This window comes from Hermetia illucens, chromosome 5 (genome assembly GCF_905115235.1).
Source record: "Hermetia illucens chromosome 5, iHerIll2.2.curated.20191125, whole genome shotgun sequence".
Lineage (NCBI taxonomy): Eukaryota > Metazoa > Arthropoda > Insecta > Diptera > Stratiomyidae > Hermetia > Hermetia illucens.
The window spans coordinates 23,501,380-23,527,778 of record NC_051853.1 but is presented as its reverse complement, the minus strand read 5'-3'; the positions used below and the strand labels follow the sequence as shown (position 1 = coordinate 23,527,778).

Sequence of the window (26,399 nt, the reverse complement as noted above, 5' to 3'; positions counted from 1 at the left end):
TCAACAGGTTTGGAGTGCCCCAATTTTCACGACTGATCAAGGGTCCCAGTTCCAATCGACATTATTAAAGTCACTCGCAACGATCGGTTGCCAAAGAACCAGAACATTACTCTAGATGATATCGTAAAGCAGCTATAACGTGCCAAGAAAACAACACTGCGGTTCACTCATTACTAACAATTTTATTAAGACTTCCAATTTGGTACAATGAACATTTAAGATCATCTTGTGCCGAACTTCTTTATGGATCTACGTTGCGAATACCAAGCGAATTTTTCGATGACCACTCGGAATCAGACAATCCAGTTCTGTTTCTGCATCACCTGTACGAACACATGAGAAGCTTTAGATCTACTCCAGGACTTCACCAGACTCATTCATCGAGATTTGAACTCCACAAGCCATGTTTTCCTACGGGAGGGTCGAGTTCGGAAGTAAGCATTTCCGATCGTCTCTTTTGAATCCTAATAAACGGAAAGCACGTAAATGTATCCATGGAACGGCAGAAACCAATATCTTTATTAAACGAAGATAGCTAAAATCGAACAGAGCGGTTAGGTCAGGGTTGTATGATCTCTAGCAATGCAGATTGAACGAGTTTTTGAAGGGTTGGTGAACAACATGAGGATATAATTCGAGTGGAAATACTTGGGGACCAACTACCAAATTATCAATTTTCTCGCAGGATACGGTGGTTGCTACAGGCAGTATCTGCACCTCTTCGGGCTGGGTGGTTCACTAAATTATCTAGAATGCAGTATTGACTGGAGAATCCGAAGCATGTGAGGTTTACCCACAGAGTATAGTTTCGGAAATGCTGAGGTCGAAGGGAAACTCGCTTACGCTTCTCCCGCAATTGTAGAAATAGAACCCAAAGGACGAGGAAAACGAGTGTGAAAAGTCGAATCCACCCCGCGAAGTAATATCTGAATGATGGTCCCATGGTGTAGGAACTGAAAAGATCTGAAATGGTTAGTGGGTGCGATTTCTACATGCGCTCACTCTAGTTCGGATGCGGGGACGGCTGTGAGCTGGGGGTGTCATAGTCAGATTTCGAAGATTCGTCATAAATGCTACGTGTGAGGATTGTCGCAGGAGAAAGACGCAAACCTTACTTCAAATGTACCTCAAAACGCCTGTATCTTATTTTCATCCAAGTCATCAGGGTTTGTATTACAAACGATTTCTTATTTTAAACTCAGGACTCAAATTTTCTCCCCAAATAACTCTCAATGATAGGGAACCAGAACCAGAAAGGTATTATATATAGTCCTTATTGTGCAAAGATGAATGAGTATCTAAGTCTCAAGTATTCCGAACGTTCACGAGCTTCAAGGAAATCCTAAATCTCAAAGTACCGGATATGAGAACTACTAATCGTCCACAAAATGGGGCGATATTCTAAAAAGCCGCGTTCCAATTTGAAAAGGGCTAAGAAGGTGAAATTTCAAGAATAACGATATATCTGTGCGACGGTAATACACACACGTTTCTAACCTCTGCTTCTTATTCACCATACATTGGCGAATCTATGCCCCAAGTCACCCTAATTAAGTGGAAGATATACAGCTAATAAATTCCTCCCCTTGGGCCTCCCCCATATAAATCAAGGCTATTCAAGGAAATGTAAAACATAATTAATGCTAAACGCTCTTTAGCTCATATGATCTTGAGTCGCAATAACTTTATTAGCAGCATAAATCCAAACCAAATATCCACCGAACAAAAGCGACGAGATAAAATGTAAATCTACCAGAAAATTTCATCTGCCATAACGCCTTGCTTGATATTGGAGTCGTGATAATTAAATTATGCAAATCCATGCAAAAACGTTGTGCGTATGCTCATATCATCGAAGGATAAATCGTTTAACTGGAATTAGAACGATATGCGAATTGCATTAGCTTCAAAGTTTTCCTGCGAAGTCATCCATGAAAATGCAGTGCAATGAGGCTTGAAAGGGAGATGCTTATCACCGAATCCTCCCCCTCCCGGGTATACAATATTTCGTATCAGAACTGCACGCTACGAGGAGGTTGATCGTAAGCTATCGCCTTGTGTGCAATTCCCCGTAAAATTTGTTTTAAAAATAAAGATCAGATATAAAATCCTTTATTCGAGATGTAAAATAAAATTAGTTGTGTCTGAGCTTGTTTCCACCGAAGGCTCTAACACAAAAGATATAAAGATTGCCACTTACCTCGCATATAGATGTAGGCAGTTCCTCGCATATTCCTCCTTGTCAGGACGATAAGATTAAGCACATTTCCGATAATGCCTAAGGCACAAATGACAGGCAAAATGATCCCATAGGACAATTGCCGTAGAGCCTCTGTGCGGGGATCTTCTCGACTCTGTAAGCAGAACATTAGATTAATAGTGATTTTATGGGAAAATCACATGAAAATATAGATAAACTCGATTCGCGTGTCGAGCAAATCCCAGGAATCAATTTTATGAGGAAATTAAAGTAACTTTGGATGATGTGTTTAGTGGGAATTTCGAAGACGCTAAATGTCTCCTGGAACATATTTGAGGATTTCCAAACAACTCCGAAGCTGGTAAGTATTATGTAAGTCTAGATACTTCATATTCTTTTCTACTAACTCGTGTACGTGTAGTACATACGAATGTGCTTTATCAACCATGATTCAAGGAAGGATATGTATGTCCAGAATGTGCACATTAAATTCTTACTCAGTAACCAAGCTAAAGCCCACGTTTTAATGTTGGGTTTTCTTTACAAGTTACTCGTGGCTCTTGAGTGAACCTACTTATGCATGCCGCGAATGGTAAAGTATTTCTGAGTGGAAAATAGCTCAGATCCTCCGTCGACGCTTGGAAACCAAGTATTGGATTTCTATACAAACACGCTGTATACATTCACCCCCCCAACTTAATGCTTTACAAGGAACTATTGGATTTCATGAAGCTTGTAAGCAATTTGCTTGGAGATTAGTTGGCATACCAGCGGAGTAATGCCAGTATTCAATCTGAGCTTGGGAATGAATCATTATCGATTTCCAGGAACACTCACCCATTGAAGAAGGATGAGCTTAAGAGTTTCACCCATATCCATGCCAATCATTCCTGGAAAGCTACCAAGACAGATTACCAGTTTTCCATAAAATAATTTCCCATCAAACACACCATAACCGCAAAGTGAATCCCGAATAATGACAAAATAACTTACCTCATTTGTTGGTCCATCATCTGCCCCCATATCAACGTCATCGTTGCCACTCGATAAATTCGCACCGAATATTACTGAACACAGATTGGGCTCCTCCTCGGAAGGATAAAGTCTTGTTATCATAATTTCTAACGTAGCCAGTTTGAACGAACAAGGATACACGTTCACGCAAATATAACTTATCTCACGCTTCACCGGAACAGCACTCGGAAAGGGTCTTTACTTCTGAGATTAAGGGTTAAAAATTTAAGACAATAATGGCCCCTAATTTCTGATATTAAACAGGTTAATTATTCTAGCGATGGGGAGAACAGATTCTGTAATAAATTTGGCCTACATAAAGGAAACAAAAATTATCGTTTTGTTTGTATCAGTTGATGTGAACTTAGGGCATGAGCCGGGGGAGTTCATTGAGTATCATTAGTTTATGATGTCTTATGGCGTAAGTGTCCTTGGAGGTAATTAAGTTCCATAAATGGCTCTTATCAAACTTTTTACGGTGCGTAATTATGGGGCGGGATATTCTGTCGAGATGAATTATTGACGTCGTTGTTGTTTTTAGCTTAAGGACAACGTCTGGTGGTGTCATTTTGTTGAGTACTTTTTGATTGCGCCGTAGGCCTTCGCGGGGATATCTGAAAGACACAAGAATTTATTGCGGGTTAATAAAATGATTGGTATGCGGTGCATATAGATTTAAGGACGAATTAGTAGACAGAATGGCCTTGAATTTTACTACTTGTTTTTCCGGGGAAAATCACGTATGTAATCGGAACGACCTTTGTTCAAATCTGAATGTTTCATGGGGTTATATGTGTTATAGAGTGTAACGTGCCCATTTTGGAACTAGGTCAAGTAATTCCAAATATGTTCAGCCATGAAATATTTTTGGTATTGTGTCAAGTGCTTTCTGGTGTGTTATAACTGCTAAAGGGTAGTAAAAGTTGTATTTGTGTTTTTCAAGGTAGATACATCGCACAAAGTTCATATTTTTTATATAGAATTCTGGCTTTTACTTTGATTTATTTCGAGTTAAACTACATTTTGTAGCTAGGGAATTTTGATATATCTATGTGTGTATCTGTAGGCTTATGTATAATTTATGTTTTATACAAAATTTGTTTAATTAGGCCGAAATAACAGTGGTTTTCCATTATAGCTGATAATATCATTAGGCACAACGAGAAATATAAAGCAAGGTTCTATGGATTTTCCCACTGCCAGAGCCACTCCTGAAGAAGAAAATAAGTGCCAATTTTCGTAGGAAGAGAAACGACGGGATTTATTGTTGCAGTTTGAAGGTTTACCGTTGTCAATGCCAAACCGCTCAAGAATATGATAGGACACTTACTTATAAGAATCACAAACCTTTCGGATAGGCCCAGGCACATATAGGTAGTGTAATAAAAGCAGAAGAAGGAAATGGCCAAAATAAACTACCGAATTAGTTATGGCTAATCATAAGAACAGACGAAAGGAGGCTACGTAGGTTTGCTAGCACCTAAAGGCACTAGTTTAGTTTAGTTAACTGGGGGGAGTCACAGCTCCGAGCACTCAGGCCGTTAGTAGCCCCATTGTACTATCCCCGTAAGTTGCCTATTCAATGGCTTCCCGCTTACGGTGTTCGCAGGCTTTAGCGAATCTGAGAACATTCTCAAGAGGCAGAGAGTGTGCAGATTCTTCATTGAAGAAAACCTTGCCAAGGTGTCTTCGTCTGAGATCTGAGGATGCCGGGCAGCTGCATAAAAAGTGCAGGGCTGTCTCCTCCTCCTCCTCACATTGGCTGCACACAGCCGAAACCACTACCCCAATCTTTTCCATATGGTAGTTTAAGGGGCAGTGTCCCGTCAAAAGCCCTACTAAGGTTTTCATGTCCCTCTTCTTAAGGGACAACAAAAATGTCCTAGGCTCCTTCACAAGGATTTTCGCTTGCCGGCAAGAGCCCAAATTTCTCCACTCGGTTGCGTGAATCCTTGCAATTTCACCCTTCAGAGTAGACTTGACAGTAGATGGTCGGATTCCAAGAGCTGATTCTGGCCCCACCATTGTGGATCCAGACCCTCGGCGAGCCAGTCTATCAGCCTCCTCATTACCGGCGATGTTAGAGTGCCCCGGCACCCACATCAGGAATGTTTCGTTCAGTCGACCAAATTTCAGCAGCACCTGATGACAACTCCACAGCAACTGGCTTGATATGTTGTTGCCATTTAGTGCTGATAATGCCGCCCGACTGTCGGAACAGATTCGAATGGTGCGACCCCTCCATTTTTATCGCAGACATTCTTCTGCTGCCAATGAAATGGCATATATCTCCGCCTGGAATATGGTCGTCATTTTTCCGAGGGGTCGGGTCAGTTCCATAATCGGATTCTCCGAGAACACACCTGCATCCGATCCATCCTCAGTGACTGACCCGTCGGTGAAGATTATTATGTCTGTAATCTGAGAAGACTCATGGCCACTTGTCGACCATTCTTCTCTTTCGGTGATTACGACAGTGTATGTCTTTTCAAAGACGAATCTGGAAACCATATGATCGGTCGGCATCAGGGCTACCGGATGTTTTTCAAGGAATTTCCAGATAGACGCATGCCCGTTGGATTGGCCGCCTTTCCTCGCCCCAATGGTATCGAGCCTATATGCGTCGTTGGCCGCTTTCCGTTTCACCTCCAAGTAAATGGGGGGTACATTTAGGATAGCTTCAAGGGCCGCAGTCGGCGTAGTACTCAAGCGGTCACATACTGTGTCCGCAAACTTGCCGGTAATTATTATGGCTGCATTCAAGCGGTCACATACTGTGTCCGCAAACTTGCCGGTAATTATTATGGCTAGGTCGTCCGCAAATGCTTGCGCGAATTCTTTTTTGTCCTCCAGGAGCCACAGCAGGGTATCAATCACCAAGAGCCATAACAGTGGAGAGAGAACCCCTCCCTGTGGGCAGCTCTTGAGACACCCTACTCCAATAGACTTCTGGACGACCGACATGTGGATTTTTCTCCACTCTAGCATGTGAAAGATCCAACTGATTAGCAACGGTTCGATTCCATGCTATCTTGCCGCATCACAAATTGCCGCGAATGAGGCATAATTGAAGGAACCTTCGATGTCCATGGATGCGCCTAAGGCGTATTCTTTTTCGGATATCGCCTTTTCAATTTTTGCCGTAAGTTCATGGAGTGCTGTCTCCGTGGATTTGCCTTTCTGGTAGGCGGTTTGCCTATGGTGAAGTGGCCATTTAGGAATGTATGTATCCCTTATGAACCGATCTACTAGTCTTTCTAGTCCTTTTAGCAGTAAGGACGTTAGGCTGATCGGTCGAAAGCTTTTTGCGTCTGTGTAGGTGGGTTTTCCTGGTTTGGGAATCAACAACACCTTCACATCCCGCCATTTAATTGGAATATAAGCGTGTGCTAGGCATGCACGATATATATTCCGAATGTGTAGACCCAGGGCATCCATTCCTTCTATTACTAGCGCGGGGATGATGCCATCCAGACCTGCAGACTTGTATCTATAGAACGAGTTAAATGCCCATTTCACTCGCTCCAGTGATACTACTTTTCATGCCAGATTCCAGTTTCTCGGTTCAGGGCTGTATGCACCTATTGGCCCCGAGATTAGATTTTGGATGCTGCCTGGGAAGTGTACTTCAAGCAAATGATTTGCCGTTTCTTCATCGCTTTCTGTGTACTTCCCATTCTGTAAACGTAAATAACCCAGTTTATGGCTACGTTCTTTGACCAGAATCCGCTTCAGCTTTCAGGTTGCCTCAAGAGAGTTAGTCTCTTCGCAAAAGCGTCTCCAAGATGATCGTTTAGCCGATCTTATGCTCTTTTTTAAAGTCTTCTGTGCCTCTTTATAGCGATTCCAGCTAGTGCTTGATTCACCCTTCAGAGCACGATTAGGGAGCATCCTTGTCGTTCTCCTCTGTTTTGCCAAATCCGAGTTCCACCATGGTGTTTTACCCTTCTTTGGCATCTTGAGTGGACAGCTTTCTTCGAAAGCTTCTCTCATGCTAGTTGCGATCATCTGGGTTGTCTTCTCAATTCCAGCAATGGATTTGATGCGTTTCCCAGGGATCGTGACTCGGGCGCTCAATTCTGTTTGATACATTACCCAATCTGTCTTCCTCGGATTCCGAAATGGAGTGGGCGAAGGTGGATCCATGCCCATAAAGAAATCAAGGCGTCTGTGATCCGAGAGTGTGATATCGTTTGATACTCCCCACTCTCCGATCAGAGCCGCGATGTCAGGAGATGCCACCGTGATGTCGATGACCTCTCGCCTGACCACGTTGAAGAAAGTGGGTTCATTACCAACATTTAGGATCAGCAAATCGGTTCCTACTAGATACTCTTGCATTGATGTTCGAACTTCCCCAGCATATATGGTGAGCGTTGACATCACATCCTGCTATTACTCCCATGCCTCTACTTTTGGCATATTGGATAGCTCTGATGAATGTTCCACTGGGAACATCTTCTACGTCGTAGGGGAAATATGCAGAGCACCATAGTATCTCTTTATCTCACTGTTGACTTTTTATGGTTAGCTTAGCCGATGTGGTGTCGCCATCACATAGGTCGGCAACCAGGTTAGCCTGGAAGTCTTTGGAGACTACCATGCAGGTGCGGGGTCGATCGCTTCCATTGGCATACAATAGGTCAGCATGTTGGAAGTTTAGGCCCCTGACTGTCCCACCAACAACCCACGGTTCTTGTATGAGGTATAAAGGCACTAAAATGCCGCGTCGAGACCTACCTGCATGTATCTGTTCTAGCCAAAGCCAGAAATGTAGAGGGCCCTTTTGGACCCCCCTATCTATTTTGCGTTTTGGAAACTCGTGATCCAAGTACTGCGATCGTAGAGGAAAGGTCCACGACGGGTCAGATTCTTATCTAATGTCCCTTCCACCTCAGATGTGTTTGCGATATGGCTTAGCGGACCCTCTTCATCCCTCGACTTTTACCGGTCATGTTTTGATACCACAACCTCCTAACAACATTAATGCTGTGGTGCGTTTTGAAAACTCGTGATGCAAGTGCTGTGATCGTAGAGGAAAGGACCACGATGGGTGAGATTTTTATCTAAGGTCCCTTCTACCTCAGATGCCTTTGCGCATCCTCTTCATCCCTCGGCTTCTACCGGTCATGTTTTGATACCACAACCTCCTAAGAACATTACTGCTGTGGTAAGAGCAAAGTGGCAGAGTTCAGGCTCAGATTTTCCGAGCTAGCCCGTAGCATTTACGAAGAAAAACACCACCCTGCAACTAGAGATCATTCTGAGGTCCTCAAAGAATGGTTCACCCGGCAATCGCAAAAGAAGTGTCTGAAGGTTTCCCCCACTTCTCAGCAGCTTCGGCAATGTAAATTGTAGGATATGCCGAGTTTGACAGCATAGTCCCCTGTAGTCCCCGTGCAGAACGCCGTAATCTTGTATACTTTTGCACGTGCCCGGCACAAGTGCTCTCGCGATCGGGTTTTGTTATAAACGGGCCAAATCTTCCTTGACTTGACACAGGTGCCAAGCTATCTGAGGTTTGCGGCTTGAAAGTAGTGTGAGTAAACTCGATCCTTGGCAATCGTCAGCTAAACGAAAATAGCACTGGAAAAAGCAGAAGCCCACCTGGCCGGTCCGTCAGTCCGCTCATTCCCCTCCATGTTCATATAAACGGAAATCCAGAGGAGGGTGACTTTGAGTGTGCCGCCTAGACTGTTCAGCGCGCTTCTGCAGTGCCGCACCAATCTGGAGGATGTCGCCGCTGAGTACAAGACCTAAATTGACGCTTGACTGGCAGTCAGAGTGACTACAGATCATGCCCAGCCATCGACAGACTTCCAGTATCGCCAGTAATCTAATTTGAGTCCACTGGCGAAATCAGAAGAATACTCTGGCATAGCCTTGGAATACGACGCCGCTCTTCCACTCTGTCCCGGTTGGAAAGTCGGTTGCAAAATTGTTTGATGAAGTTCAGCTTACGTGTGGCGTAGTCCTTGGGGAATGCCCATATTTCCCGAGGGACTAGGATATTTCTATGGCCATAGGGTCTCGCTGTCCAGCATAATATTGTATTTTTGGTCAAAGCTTCCCGCCATACAGTGGTGCCATACGTTAGGATAGGACACATCAAACCTCATTTCCTTGCAAAGGTTCTCTTGCAGACATAGAACGCTGTACAGGCTTTCTTAACTCTCAGTTCTATATTCAATCTCCAATTTAGTTTCGGATCCAGGATGACACTCAGATACTTTACATTGGAGGAAAGAACCAATCTATGTTCATTCAGCCGTGGGAGGTCGAATACGGGTACCTTTGTATTGGTGGTGAATAGCATCAGTTCTGTTTTGGTTGGATTTATGCCGAATTCGAATCTTACGGCCCACAGGCACACTTTTCCAAACGTTACTTTCATGATGTCACTCAGAGGGAAACATTTCACACACTAATATCATCACCACCAATGGACTACGACCCATGAACAATTTTTACCAAATTGATGATGAATTGTACCCTGACGAAATTAGAAACCGCATTATATATGAATTTTTAATGTAAATCTCGCGCCTCAGGCTGATCCTAAGGGTGAATGCGGTACCTTAGAGGCAACTATAATTAAAATATGAATATTTGACTATTTGATATCTAAAAGCGTACAAACCATTCAAATAGCCAGAAAATTATATTTGTAAACTTCCGAAAATGTAAAAATTGCGAACTCTTGGCCGCGTTCAAGAGAAGAATCCTCCGAAGAATTTTTGGCCCCTTACATGAGGATGGACGATTCCGTAGCCTACACAATGACGAAATCTATGAGCGATACCATGACCGTCCGGTTGTGGATAAAATCCGGCTCAACAGGTTACGGTGGGTGGGTCACTTAATCCGTATGGATGAGGATGATTCCACCCGGGAAGTCTATAAAGGCAATATCTATGGTAGAAAAAGAAGGCGAGGCAGACCCTGCCTAAGATGGAGCGATGACGTAGGCCCGGAAGACAGATAGCTTTTAGGGATATCGAATTGGAGGACCTCGGCGCAAAACCGAGATGTTTGGAGTTCCTTATTAAGGCAGGCCTAGACCGGGTACCGGTTGTTGCGCCGTTGATGATGATAAAAGACGTGAGGAAATCGAATATTATTTACTTAATTTTTAGCTAATCAAATGATTCACCTCTACTGGCGATCGCCATGATCGAATTCTAAAAACTGTCCAAGATTCAACAAATTTTTTTATTATGGATTTTAAAAATATCACTCAACTTTTCAAAAGATTGACCGTGCTTGTTAAATTTTTCTCGCAAAGCTGACGAACGGACTGGCGAAAAATAAACCAAACGTTTCAACCCCCGCGTAATATAAAAAAGCCTCCGGCATGTGGATAATGAAACCTTGCTACGTAAATCTGTCTATCTATATTGCATGAACTGAATTGCTTGGACAAAATGCACTTAACTGCATGCTGGCATGGGTGGGTACATAGCACTGCGATCCAAATTATAGGGAATAAGTTGGAGAACTTGCAAACAATTATATTTGTATGTATCAAAAAATTCAATTGTTCTATATTGGTCAACGCCCGTTTAGAAATTTATTCTGTTCTGGAATGTACAATAGCGATAATAGCGTATTTGCGCAGGGAATCTGGCTTCATAACTATTGCTTATTAAAAAGGAATGGGTAGGAGTACCTACTATAATACATATGTAAGTTTTTAGTACTACATCGCGACTATTCCGGTTGATCTTCTTCTTTTTCTTCAGCCTTTGTCCCGTTCACAAGCGAGGTCGGCTCGTCGTGATCGGTTTCGCCATTTTATTTTATAAAATGCCTGATCTGGATGCAATCTCGAGGCTTTTAAATTCCCATCCAGCGTATCAAGTCACCGTTGTTTTGACCGGCCTTTTGGTCGTTTACCATCAACTTCAATTTCCAGACCAATCCTGGCAAGCGCATTCTCGTGAGTGCGAATTACGTGAGCATACTGTTAATCATGACATGCTATTGTTTATGCTGGTGAATATAATATTTTGGCTTTCCAAGTATGAACTTGGTGGCTTGGGCAGACTCAGCACAAATATTTAGTTAATGCACGCTGATGTAACACCTACAGTTCTACTATCAAATTCTACTCTCAATTCCAAGTTGGGAGGGGGAACTGCGAATTCTTTGTGCCAGGTGAACCAGCTAGCGCTCAGGGGCTGTGCAGTAGGCTGAACATTTTTTTAAAAATTACTAATGCTATAAAACACGAAAATGAGCCTTGTATTGGATCGAAAATACAACAACGAATATGACAACGGAAAAAGGATTACGAGTTAAAAACCTGTAAGCTGCGCTACTTGTTCAGAACTGGTACTCGTTTGACAGGTCAGAAACTCCAAGATACTCTTTTTGTTGTCTTAATGATTATTCCCTTCTCCACTCATTGGGAACGTTATCAAATTCCCCGACCTTACAAATGAAGTATTAAAATCAAGTGTCGCGCTCAAAGCGGGTGCCCTTCTTCAGCATCTTAATGATTATCCTCTGCTCATTATCGTGCATGAAAAGTGTAGCGTAATGTCTCTCACAGGATCATCGAAAGGCTCAGGAGAAGTTGCTTTGCGATGCGCTATACGTTGCCCTACACGTATTTTTCATGGTAAGGAAGTTTTAGATCATCGTGCTCGCTTCTCACTCATCAACAAAGCTCTCAACCCTTCATGTTATGTTTATCGGTCCAGTTCAATGTGTTTGTTATCAGTAAGGTTTTGGAACGTCATTTTGGTACTTATGTGGCTGGGAAGGTCATCAACGCCAGAGATAAAAGCATTTTTGATGATGGCCTAATGCTTACCAGTAGGCTGCCAGTTGTTTAGACTTCGTGCTGCTTACGTATCACGGCTAGAAGGCAACTGGATCGCGAAGGTGGCCCATTTTGAATTTACCAGATTGACGCTCTGTTTCTCTAGCGGAACCAATAATTACACCCAAGCGAAGGTAAACTATGATCAGATTGTGACCTCTTTTTATCTTCTTTTACCAACATTCAAAAGACAACTACAAAATCTGCCGCGGATCGCAATATGGTCTATCTGATTAGAATCCGTGTCAGGCCCTGTGCTCCAGCAGTGTATTTCCGATGCCTCCTCGTTACATGTTCGAACAAGGCCTTGTCAGATCCCACGTTAACATCCAGGTCTCCAGTCACGATCACAGCGTCAACTTCTGGAAGCTTCCTCTGAACTATATATAATCGCAAACAGAAGACATCCTTCACCACTATCGGAATTTTCTGTTGATGCTTCGGAATGGGAAATCCTATCAGAGATGCCTTTCAGGTAATGAGAGTTCTACAAACGTGATAAATTGACTACCAAATTGACATTTGAAGTTCATTAATACCATTTTCGCCTTTCGTTTTTTTTCTACATACTTAAATTTCATTGCTTTTCAACATTCACTCAAACTAATTAGTATTTGACAATAACAAAATGTTAGAAAATTTAAACTCTCATTTAACACGGTATCATAGTTCGAGCGCGCTACACCCGCAATCACTCGCAGCAATCAATACAGCTTTCAATCCCTACCATTTATCAATCCATTTTCATGAGCCCGCACGCAGCCAGAAAGTTTGACTTACCTTCGGGACATGGCCAGTAACCTGCGTAGCACCTGGGAAAAGATCATTTTTGAGGGCGGCTTATTGATACTCTTAAGCGGGTCGCTCGGTGTGTCTGCAGTTCGATTAGCAGTAACCCCACTGTCGGGCAACATGTGGATCATAAAAGCAGTCAATGTTAAACTTGGGGGTCACACCTCTTCAACCCTCTGATAACTGGCATATGCAACACGCAAGCGAATCATCAAATGGTGATCCCTTTCAAGGTCGATGTCAGCATCTCTCCTTTTAAGCACATCTAAAAACAACTATTAGATCTACTTCTGATGAAATAAGTGATTCTATTCCTGATGAGCTCTTCCCCGTCCATATCAAGCATATGGAGTGGTCGAGAAGTAGGTTTGGCCAACGATGGTACACCACCATGGATATAAGCGAGTCCTGGTGTCTTCTTGTTTTTCATGGAAGACTGAGCCTTCTGTCTCTTCATAGAAAAAAGTAGGTAATCCGGACATTGGTTACCTCTGGGCATTTACGCTTGATGCCTTCTTATACCTCGGTCTTTTCTCAGACTCAAGGCTGGAAGCTTAGGTATTCTCCCCTATAGTCCTAAAATGCCTCCAAAACCAACCCTAGTTTATTATCATCGGACCTATTTCAGCGAGCACCGTGTCGCCCTTCGTTTTCTGTACGGACGACATTTCTGCTTCACTGTTTTTATGTTTGACCTTATAGCGAATCTCGCCGAGGACTTCCAGTGACTACCAGAGTGAAATCGCGTTTAGCTGTGTCTTCTTCATTTCGCTTTTTTCAAGTTCGCTGTGCAATAGACTATCTGCGGCCTATTTGACAGTTGCGGTGCTATAAAACTTTAAATAACCGTGATCAAGAGAACTCCCGGCTCCCATGATATCAGATAACCTGCTGCGAAGCTTCGTGGCATGAGCCAATTCAGATAAGTCTTTTGCAGATTTGACTCGTATTGCCCTCCTCGAATATGCCTTTGGCTACAAATGTTTTAATAGTATTTGAGCGGAACCCGGAGTGAGATGTACTTTGGGGCTCATATTGGTATACAAGGGTAACTTCAGATTTTTTTCAAATTTTTGTTTGGGTGGTTTATGATAATAAATCCTATTTGTCTTTGTAGTTTTTAACCCTTCACTCCACCACCCTGTAACCGATATTTGCTTCGGAAAGTACTAATTGTTTGAAACCCCGCATGAGTAAAGGGATCTTAAACTCGATGCGAAACCATGAGTTGATTACTGTATAAATGAGAAATTTATAGGCAGACAGACAAAGTGGTACCAAAGGTCGGAAAGCGTGCAGATGGTCGCTGGGCCTATACACTTCTTTCAGGGTATAATGGTTACAAGGAAGTACCAGTACAAATTCATGTTGGACGATTCGCCCTTTTTGCTCTGAATGTGGTTGCATACCCGAAGACCGAAAACATGTCGTTTTCTACTGTCTCTGGCCTTAGGGAGGAGAGGGTCTAGATGCATTGGTGAGATTCTGAAGTCGCAAGAAAATTGGTGCGCAAGGAACTCGGTAATAAGTAGGATTTATGCGAAAATTGACAAGGTCTGCAAAAGAGACGCCAAAGGCGGAAGGCTTTGATGCTTAAAGCGCAGTTCACATCACAAAAAAATACTTTTGGATAATTCTGCGGGGAAGGAAGATGGGGAAAGTGGGCATGATTTTGGTGGGTCGGAATCTTACAAGCTGGAGTACCTTGGCTCATTAGTATCTTTCTACGATTTCCGCATTCAGCCAATAAAAAAACAAGACAAATTGGATAGTTAACTGATTTATACAAATCTTTAAAAAGGAAAGGGAAGGCTGGCACAGACCCTCATAAAAGGAAAGATAATTCCCATCCATGAAACCAGTGGAAATTACACTTTGTCATTCCCTTCAAAGTGTTAGTCGTGAAGATGAATAACCGTGGCACCCGCATCATAAATCAGGTTATAATGCAGCAATCTCATAATCCAGAGGAACTTGCTAAATTTTATCAACGAGAAATAAATTCAAGCTCAAGGATCTTTACCCTAGCATCTGGGAGAATCTCAGCCTAATTTGTGACCGTGCATGATATACATAGTAGATGTAAAATAATGTTAATTTCGGCGATTACAACCATATGGGATAGACGTCGAAAAATGTGGGGGGGAGCCTAGACCGCAGTCTACCACCGACATTAATTCTTATGGCTGATGACGCACTTCATCCCGACTCTTCTGGAGGATACAACTTGATTAAGCAGATTAAATTTTTTGCTAGTGTGATAAAAGCCGTTTTATGCCCGTGCTTGGTTGACGAGAAAATTCTAGTTAACAGATGTATATACATATGTAAAATTTTACTTCCAAGGCCAGGTCTGTCGACCTTGAGTTACCGAGAATATGGTCTTGTGTGATTGCTAAATTCACTTCATCACTTTACCTTTTTTTTGGGGGAGACAACGAAATAGAGTTTAATGCGAAATAGATCGTTTTCTTAAAAACTTCATCCCACAGGATCCCTTTTTACTCTGTTATCTTATTATGGATTTTTGAAAAGAAGCAGAAGTTTCGAGCTTTTTCCAATCCTAAAATTTTCTCAATAAAGCCCCTTCAGTTCGTCTTTAAAATTTAATAATATCTGAACTAGGGCCAACTTCTAATAAGTCAAACGAGCAATTAATTATTATAAAATTAGGTAATTAATTGCAGCAGGGGAGTTAGTTTGAAAGTTTAAGAAGGCGGCTTATAATATCAGACATTCCCGATGAGGTAACAAAATGTATTATTTTCCTTTCAAAACCAATTACAAGAAGTTACATTACTAGAAGAATTTCTTCTTATTCCTTCTTATTATGTTAAAGGCATGAAAATCTCCGGTAAAATCTCTGGATTTACTTTCAAATTTCCATCAATCATTCCTTTCTACTTAATATTCGAATGGCTGCCGAACGTTCAAGTAAAACACCTTGTATTTACTTTCACTTAAAAGTTCAACGAACGCCACTTTCTGGCCTTTGTTCCGCCCTTGTCCCGAATACATTAGACGGGGATGAACCGCCATCAAATTGAGTGCTTGGCATCTTCAAAGCCACCTTACACTTATGGAGCTTATGAAAAACACATGATAAAATGGCTCTGTACGGCGCGTGTCATCGTAATTTCCTACAACTAAATCCACTTATATGTGTTATTTGCGATGATGTGGGGAGAACCACAATATGATAACGGATAAATTCAATAAGTTGTCGCTGCCGAAAGTGGAGATAATCCTTCAATCCCAAGGAAATTTTCATATAAACACTGCCGAGCGTCTAGCGTGGATAGTAGATACAAGTGGAAGTATACATATGAAAACGGATATATGTACGAACATGTGTATAAACGTCTAAATCCTGGCCGTTTCAGCCCATCGAGGACGTATAATAATGTAGGAAAACTTTCCGCCTTAGAACTAAGCAATGTCCTCCGTCTTGCTTGGGACAGACTAAAGAGCTTCCCTCTTTGCACGCGTATTAATTCAATCACCACAATCTACTTGAAGTATGTACTTTCCTAGGGATATCATCTGGATACCGGAATCCAAGCTCAGCATCTTACTCGTCCTGCTGCAGACATACATTCATGTAAGCACATCAATAACACAGAACTCTCAACCGGGTCCAAGTGAGCAGTGGATCACAACCAGACTTATAAATCCTCAGTTTTCTCTGTGCGGAAATTTAAAGCATGGAAGGAACAAAAGGATCAGTTTAAGGATGAATTCTCGATGAAATTCCTAAGAATATGAGAATTTTTATTGATTCTAATAAAATGATAACCCAGCATTAGCTGTCCTTGAAGCCTTTAATTTTCGGTACTAATTCTGACAAAATGAAAGGGTGGATTGCTAAGAATGCCCCTATTGGATTACTGAGGATTTATTATGAAAATTAATCCTTTTATTTAAATTATATTGGGGCTACTAATTTTGGTCTGAGAAGTGGTTGAAATTAAATACCTGCAGCCTTCACTTCACACGTAATCTTCTTTACAAAATTAAAAAGGATTTTTGGGCAATAATTCATAACCCACCTACTTCCTTTTGCTCCTGACGGGTGCATTTATACCAGACGAGTAATTTTAATTGCGAACATTTCTTCGTATCGGAAAGCTGATTCCCACACAAAGTGGTCCTGAATATATTTTGAATATTTGGAAGGATATAAGGATATCGAAAATGTATTAATTGTCATTAATAATCATGAAAAGCAAGTCGAAAGGTAACCCACCAGTTTTTGCAAGTATGCTATGCACACCCCCCGCAGAGATGAATCAACGATAATATATATATATTAAGACTATTTTGCTTCAGACAGCAGGCATATTGGGGCAGTTTTCGTGGGACTATAAAAGCGACCTTCAACATTAAAGTTAATATCCTGGTAGATTACTTTCGTGTAGGCGTTTTTAGTAAACCTCATAAGAAACAAGATAGAACTTTTTATAAATAGGAAATTTGTTGAGTAGTTGGAAAAGAAACAGCTTCCCGCAGAAAAAGGAGGGTTAAAGAATGAACGACGTAAAATGGACTTTGCTTTTTAAAAATAAAAGAAAAATAATAAACAAAAATTTATTAGATCTAATTAGAGAAAGGGGGAGTGGAGCAGAAGACCTAAGGATGTACCAGAGAGGAGAACAGTTGCCATTTGTAAAAGGAGTTAACATTGCACGAAATATCACCTGTGATATCACATCGCCTTTTGAGAAAACTGATATTACAAGGTAACATCACGTTTCTTACAAGGTAATATCACAAGCTAATATCATAACCATCATCTTTTATTACCTTAATCGTGCATGCGATATTACATGGCTAACATTAAATATTACAGTCAACAGTGATATTATCAAATATTACTTATCACAAGGGGAATACAAGAGAATAAAAAACAAAAGATTCCCATATTCTGCATCAAGATATTTTCCCACACGCATGAGGATTACTTACATTGTTCGCTTAGTACTGCAACGAATCCCTATAGTTACTAGTTCTTACACACACAAACCGAAGTAAATTTTGTAGGGCAAAATCATAGGCACAGTAATCGATAACCGACACTTCCGCTTGTACAAGAAAGAATATTGTGATATATTAAACGATAACATACTGTGGTGGTGATGTTTTGTAATGTGAAATCACATCTGTCCGAATATAAGAAAACATTTCTTTCTACAAAAAAAAATATCATTATCTTCTTCCTACTGGATTTGAATGCCGAGCTGTTGTTATGTAGTAATGTTGGAGGATATTGTGATGCTTGGATCGTGTACATAAATGATAGTGTGATATTAAAATTAAGGTGATGTCTCATCTGTAGTGTTAGGTAGCTCTATAAGAAATTTAAAAAATGAATGCAGAATAAAAGGATACGATAAAAGTAGAAAAGACATAAGGCATAAAAAGAAAGAAAAAGGAAAATGTCTGACGAGAAAAAGAAGAAGAAAAGTTCGAATAGGATAAGCACAGCAGAGGTAAGTGAAATAGAAACAAGTAAGGGAGGGATGGCTTCCCTTTTTTTATCAAGAGGAGTTATATGGTTTTCATAAAATGGAAGGATTTAATGTTTGCTGGTTGAATCTGAGTAAGCACTAAATAAAAAGCGAAAAATTATCGACGTGTTTCTTGAAAAATGAACGCTGTATACTTCACTTATACTTCGAATTTGAAAACTCCTCCTTAATTAATTTTCTGACAAAAAAACTCCCCAGGAGTTGCCCCATTCTAACGCAGCTTCTACAGGAATCCATATAAAATTTATTTAGTCAAACCGAACAGCATGAAGGAGGCACAATCACGGTCAGCGGCAGTGATCTGCCCAGAACTGAGCGATTTAAATATCTTGGATTAACGCTATCAGCCAATGGAGAACTGCGTTACGAAATTCCTTCACGCATTAACGCAACCTGGATGAAGTGGCGTTCCACAACTGGTGTTCTTTGTGATCGACGTATCAACGAACAACCCAAATCTAAAATTTACAACAATGTCGTCTGTCCAGTCCCTCTTTATGGTTCTGAGTGTTGGCTGAATATAAAAGACAATGAACGGCGTCTTGCGGCAATGGAGACGAAGATGTTACGTTGGACTAGTGGCGTGACATGTTTTGATCACATCCGAAATAAGGATATCTGCGATCGTTATGGGGTTGCACTGATCGTGGAAAAGTTGCGAGAGAGGCGTCTTCGATGGTATGATCACGCAATTAATGCTAACGAGAATGAGCAATATTGATCTGAACATCGAAGTGAATGATAAGAGACCAAGGACCGGCCGAAACAACGGTGGCTTGATACGCTGAATGAGGATTTAAAAGCCTCAAGATTGCACCCAGATCAGGCTTTCGATAGAGCCAAATGGCGAAACTGATCACGACAAGCCGACCCCGATTGTGAACGCGACAAAGGCTGAAGAAAAAGAAGAAGAAGAACAGCAGTAGAAAACAAGGATGATTTACATTCCTTGTATATAATTTCTGATTTAGAAAACTAATAATCAAAGAACGCAATTGGATGTGGCAAGCAATCTGACAGAAATACTATTGAAAGGGGAAAGCATATTAGGAGGGTTTCAGAATCGACTTTTTATTGCATAGATCGTTAGGCAAGCCATCCCAGAATATCCTGTAGAGATTTTAATTTTGGGAGAAATCATATTTTTAAGGGTGCCGCTTTTGCATAATTAGTGAAACAAAAAATGTGAAAAATCGAAACATTTTATTTTTAATTCCTGCAAACTTTTTGATTTTGATTATTTTTAGCTACATTGACGTTTATATTCTTTAAAAATAAGTTGGCGATGTAAAGTTAAAAGCTTTTCGGTTTCTGATTAAAAATGGAGTCGGTACACGTCCCGCAGTTGGAGAGCTTCTGTTACGATTTTCAGCGGAATAATGTCGCTTAACTCCTTTACTTTAAGCTTAAACTTTCCAAAAGAAACTCCAAAGTTGCTTGGGATATGACTAATATACTGCCCAAATTTGACCGAATTCCAAATAATTCTTCTCACTTAAAAAAAATCTCAAAAAAGTACGTAAAAAGGGGCTTCCTAATGTGGCTCCCCCTTTAAGGCGGAGTACAAATACCTGGATTAGTTTCTAAAAATCTGGAGCATGTTTTCAATATCAGACGAGATCAGGAGTTCCTATTTTCTCCACTTGAGTAGAATTTTCGCAGTCACCTTGCAGCTTAGATCCGGTATTCGGTCTGTCGTTGAGTTGTGACTACAGAGGTGTTGAATACTGGCCAAAACTTAATAGTGGAACCCTCCACCTTAACAACCGGGTAGTGGAAAATATAATACTCGTCCCATTTTTCCCCAAATGGGACCACTTGTAAAATGTGTTTCAGATCAATGTATTCCTCCGATGCTTTGTGGTAAAATCGTCGAAAGTTCGGATCACTTAAGCGAATGTCTTGCTTCTAGAATTTTCCAAAGGTACGATTGTAGGATCATCTTTAATCGATAGCGGTACAGCATTCTACGATTTGTATCATGGATTGTTAAATTCCGGCTGCGAAATTTACTTTGCTTGATAGGATCCAGCTTCGTTCTATGAGCTAGGAATAGTCAGCGCTTTGTCTAAATCCATCCAATTATTTTTTCGGGGACCTCTGCCTCTGAGATCAGCTCCATTCCAAATTCGATATTGAATTACAAGTTGAAAATCGTCAATGTCAATGCCGTCAAAGAGTCCATTATGTAGGCCTCTTTGACGAGACAGGTCATCAGAAGTAGACTCACAGAAGGGATACTTGCTGCCGGAGACTTATTTCCACAGTAATTACAGCAGGGAGATCCACAGTGGATGCTGTCATGCTAGTTGTAGATGCCATTCGTCCAGCAGAGGCACACAGCTACCGAACTCGAGCTGTGGTGTTCCTCGTAGCGTCTGATGTCTGATGAATACATTCCATGTGCAGAGTTATCTCTTGCAGATATTGAGGGATTATCTAAGGAACCATTTGCTATTATATGAAGGGCTAAAGGGTTAGAGGAGGATAGGGATCACGACGACCTTTGGAACACTTCCCACGGTAGTCAAACAGACTTGCCATATTGATGCGACGGGTAAGCGGATGGTTGACTGTTAATGGTGTTACCTTGGCGCTGGGGAAAAAAAAACCGAAACAGTCATCCTGACTGCAGCGAGGATCCCGCTCTTCCGTTCCATATCGATCGTCGAGCCGATAATCGAGTCAAAACCAACGGTAAGTACCTGGGACTGATGTTTCACTCAAACATAAGCTTTTTTTGAGCAAATCAAAGCAGGAGCGGACAAGGTTGCAGCTGGAGTTTTGGATTTAAGTTGGCTAATGTAGCAAATATTGGGGTCCTACGCCTACCGGACGACTTCTTCTAATGAGAACTATGTAGTCTGTTCTGCTCTACGGCGCAGAATTATGGGCTGATGTTTTTAGGAAAGTGGTATATCGTAAGCACCTTGGGCAAGTACAGAGACGGGGAGCTTTGCGGGTGGTGTCTACCTATTGAACTGTTTCTAAACCAGCCGTGATGGTGATATTGGGAGTGATTCCCGCTGCCCTACTTGCGGAGCGTAAAGCCATAGAAGAGCTAAGGGAGGTGGATGATCGTGAAGAACAACATGAGTGGGAGCTCTCTTGACAAAATGAGACAGGAGGTAGATGAACTATACGGCTCATTGGCAACATGGGGCGAAAGCATTGTAAAACTGACTATTTCCTTACCGAGCTTCTAAGAGGGAATGGAGGTTTTCAGTCTTACTTGCACAAAATTGGGGAGACACGATCTCCTGACTGTATGTTTTGAAATGGGGTTGCGCGTAATGCCCATCACACCTTTTTTCATGTGCAATGTGGGATGGGATTCGTCAACGTCTTTATTTATACTCAGGGTATCTTTCTCTAGACAATATGTGCTGGGAGATGCTGAGGAGCGCTAACAGGTGCAGTCGTGTTATGCATTAAGTTCCGGTTTTTCTTGTTGCAAAGAAGATTGGCGAAGGGGTCGCCCTTTTTGGTGAAAGGATTTCCCTGATTTGAAGGCTCCCCAAGGCGGGAGAGCTCAGAGCTAGCCCGAAGTAACGTGTTGGCAGTGCAGGGGGAAGGGTTCCAATACTCTGTGTCAGTCAAGTCAGTATTCAAATCGCACCACTATCAGTAAGATTTGAACCAGAAATTTCTGCATTACTACCGCAGACAGCCCAGATTAAGGCAAGGGTCTTATTTTTTTTAAGGTCTCACTTGTTAACGGTTTTCGGTGAGATAAAGGATATTTTAGGTCTTGGATAAACTAGCACGCAGAATCGTGGATCTTCCAATCTCGCCAGGGGTCTCTACAATTCCTGTAGTGACTCACGTCCTTCTTGAAGTGTAGTAGTGTGTGGTGATTTATCCAAATCAGTTTATTGTCTGTCTGTCTGGCACAGCTTATATCTCAGAAACAGTTATTCCTATTGATACGAAAGGTGGGACCTGTAAATCTCATTACATGCAATGGATGACTTAGTTTCGCGGTAATACTGCATAGATTCGTATCCACTCCGAAACACATGTTACATATAGTATTATGATTTGCTTGTCCACATAGCCCTTGGATCGGTATTTTTAAACCAGTTCGTGGTGATTTGGGCTCATTTTTGTCTTTTGAGAGGGCCTTCTAGTTTGGGGGTAAGATGATTTCAGCTCAATTTTTTTATTTCACTAGTGGTTCAGTTACCTGCACGGGACAAACGCTCTCTAGACATGCTAGCATCGCATACCTCGGTAGTGCGTTGAAATAAATGTTGCGTCCTTTCTGACCGTCATCTTCTTGATAATAATAATAATCGTTAGCGCAACAATCTAATTGGATCAGTGCCTTGAAGTGTGTTAGAGAACTGCATGCAAGGTCGTAACGTAGGACTATTACCTTTATTTCAGTCAGGTACTCATTCACAGCTGAGTCGACTGGTATCCGACGTTAAATCACGATACAAACTACACTGCCACCTGTAAGATTTGAACCGCGACCTTCGTACGACAGCCTTGTACTTCAACTACTCAGCTCTCCGGACACTATCTCTTTAAGGTCAACAGAAATGTATCTTCCTTCAAAATCAACCAAGTACTCTGGTAGTTTTATTGTCAGGCGCTTCCTCTCCATCTCAAATCTCAAAGAAGAAAGCGAGGAGACAGTGGTGATTCGTCTTCTTTTTCTTCGGTCTTTTTCCGGTCAGTGACAGTGCTATCCTGCAGTTGAACGTTCTGTTAAAATAGTGTCCTTGCCACAATAGCTCAAATTGATTTGCACTAGCCACCCCTTATATATCAGACATCTTGTCTTCGTCCTGATCCATGCCGCAGTGAAGTAGCCAAACATCTTTTGAAGTATTCAGTATCTGGCCAGCTTCAGTTCTGTTTAAAGCTAATTCTGCCAGGATGCCGATAATAAGGGTTCGTGTTCATTCACAGACCCTACTTAAACCTTTTTTTGGGATCTGCTATAGACTATCAAGGGGAATAAGCTTTTCGAATGCTTCCAGAGGATCTTGCATTCTAGGGTTACCTCCTACCTTAGCTTACTTAGCCAATTCCATCCCAATTTTCCTGCAAGAACTGTCTACTGTCATTTAGTTGGACTAATTTGATTCCAGGATCCAGTCTTATTTCTGTATTGACCTGATATGGTCCATAGTATTGATCAAATCTTTTGGCTCTGGGTCGGCTTTCGTGTTTCGAGGTATATAACTGTTCGTTCCGTTAGTTTAAAAGAGAACGGATTGTCTTTTTGTGCTCTCTCATATAATTTTTTGTGGGTTTTTGGTTTCTGGGTTCTTCTTTTCCTGCCAATAGTGTGGCTACCATTGATAGATTACTGACTTTCGTAGGCTTAGTGCCATTTAATTTTTTTCAACGAAAATATTTTCCTTTTTAATTTGTTATCAAGTCTCCCTCCTTTCTTATACCTCCGTTTGCCGTGCGACTTCTTTATTTGTCGATTTGTCGTTTTAATTTTGAAGTACTCCAATACAAGGTGGTCAATTTAACGTTTCTCATAAAAGAGCGAAAGTTTTTCTGGGTATTCCGAAATTATATATAGGTTTCGCAAATCCAATTCAGAATTTTCCAGAACCAATTCATAACATCTCAAATCTGAAATTTATTGCAATCTCGCCTCTTCGCCCTCTATGATTCTGATTGTTGGCTGACTACAAAAGCCAATGAGGGGCGCCTCGCAGTAAAAGAGAAGAAGATGTTGCTGTGGATTTATGGCGTGATATGCTTAGATCTCATTTGAAATAAGGATATCCGCGATCGATGTAGGGTTGCACCGATAGTGAAAAAAATTGCGAGAGAGGTTTCTTTGATGATACCGTCGCGTAATTCGCGCTAGGGGGAATTCACTTGCCAAGATTGGTAGATTGGTCTAAGCATAAATTGATGTTAAACAACCGAAAGACCGGTCGAAATAAGGTGGCTCCTTACGCTGGATGGGGTTTGGAAAGCCTCGCGACTCCATCTAGATCAGGCCTTTTATGGAACAAAACGGGGGCAAAGGCTAAAGAAAAAGAAAAAGTTTATTAATCTGTCAAGCGAGATAAGTGACATTCCCATTCGATTTTTCTTTCTGCTGCTTCCTCTATTGGATGTCCAAATCCATGTTTCTTACCACATTTCATAAATAATCTCGACTGATGGAAAGCGTTACTCTTATGTGGATGAATGCTTCAGTTCGTAGGGATAAGTAAAAAGCTTGCATAACCTTGGTATAGCAAAATGCGCCAAACAGGTAATTACTTAGGGTCTAGATGCGATTGGTCAAGAACAGGAGGAGCATCTGCTACTGATATTTCCGAATAAAGCGATTAATAATAGAGGTTATTTGGAGTTGGTCACCTAATTTTCCGAACATGCTATTAGCTAAGTTTTAAAATTCTGGAAAGCATGTAGGAATAAACCTACTCCAGCTTTCCACAATTTACTGAGCTTATAAGGTATTAGGTAGACCCACAAAGCAAAAATAAGGTGGTACGATTTTGTTTCTCATATTTAATCCTCGTTTCGTTCCAAACGTGAAGATTCCTATATCCTAGCATCTAAGTCGTTTCTGCAGTCACTCCACGTTTAGGAATAATGGACTTTCTCCTTTATACGGTCAAATTAATGCAGACCATCAAGATATTTTTTGAAGAGAGCTCAGCATTTGTGGACCACTGCCGAGAAAAATTCTTTCAAAATATCCACACATATACCATATCATCAAAGATCATAAAGCATCGTGATGTGAAGCAAAATTCAACTAATCAATACTCTCATCCCTCGTCTAGACGATGCTCATAAAGCAGAACTTGATATGCTTGCAAGTTCGCGGATGAAATGTTGCGGACTTTAATCTTTACAGAAAACCCTTAACGTACTAACATTCAAGACTTGTGCAAACATCATCAGCAACGAATGGACGTTTGTCTGCACGTTTTGTAAAGTATCAAGTCAGTCGTCATGAAAAAGAATCACAACTTGCCCCTTGGGTTTTACTACAACCAGCGTCACAAAAATTATATCATCTGCTGGCTCAAAGGCATCTAGTAATGTGATTTTATTGTATCTTTAATCTGAGAATGACATCTAAACAACTCAAAAGACTCTAAAGTATCCTAAAATTCCGACGGGAGTCACCCCTGAAGCTGAGGTCAATCGAATTTTCGAAGTTTTTCTAAAGTACCGGGTGCAATGTTGCCTCTGGCACGTATTTTTACTGGAAAATCGATTCCAATCACAGACACATTGCTCTCATTGAATTTTATGAGGAACAATTTAATATCGATGTTCTATTTTCCTTCTGAAATCGAAGAATGTAATCATATTATAAACAACCAAGTAAGGATGCCCATTCGGGACTTCAGTATGCTCTGGGAAACTTATCCGAATCCTGGAAACTCGTCCAACATATATTGAGAAAGATTTAATTTTTTTTTCAAGATTCAACTTATGTGTCCTTTAAAAGCATTTCGCAGTTAACAATACGCATTACAAAGCCAATTAAAACACGAACTTTTTTATATACGTAGCTGAAGTTGTGATTTTTGTTCTCCTTCATGTTCGTGCAGTTCCTAATTTCAGCAGAAAAGTTTCAGTATAAAGCCAGCAACTTGGCAGTCAAACTGAATTAATTTTATTCATAGTAAAGTGATGGTACTTTATTGGAGTTCCTTTTACGATGTTTAAGGAATAAAATGTATGCGTTTATGTCCCTTTCCTAGAGAAGTCAGATATTATTACCGCATTTTCATATTCACGCTAAACATCACACTTTACTTCTCAGACAAAAATACAGATTATGTTCAGCTCATTTATTTTGTTCTGGTCAAGAAATGATGTAGATGGGTCGTCCAACCCTAGCACTACTCCACTGTTTAAACTGCTAAAATAATACCTTATTCTTCTTCTTTCAGCCTTTGTCCCATTCACAAGCGGGGTGGGCTCGTCGTGATCGGCTTCGCCATTTGGCTCTATCGAATGCCTGATCTGGGTGCAATCTCGAGGCTTTCAAATCCCCATCTAGTGTATCAAGCCACCGTTGTTTAGGTCT

At 41.2% G+C, this 26,399-nt stretch overlaps 1 protein-coding gene across 2 annotated transcripts in view; it reads right to left on the bottom strand.

Annotated features, from left to right (window-relative positions):
* LOC119658475 (probable G-protein coupled receptor B0563.6) overlaps nucleotides 1–26,399 on the bottom strand; it is a 167,831-nt gene that overhangs the window by 100,304 nt on the left and 41,128 nt on the right. For both annotated transcript variants that reach the window (XM_038065912.1, XM_038065911.1), the window contains exons 2-3: nucleotides 3,194–3,828; nucleotides 2,201–2,354 (exon numbers count right to left, since the gene is read on the bottom strand). In XM_038065912.1, the coding sequence (XP_037921840.1) occupies nucleotides 2,201–2,354; nucleotides 3,194–3,316 (277 nt within the window). In that variant the 5' untranslated portion in view covers nucleotides 3,317–3,828. The remainder of the gene's footprint in view (nucleotides 1–2,200; nucleotides 2,355–3,193; nucleotides 3,829–26,399) is intronic.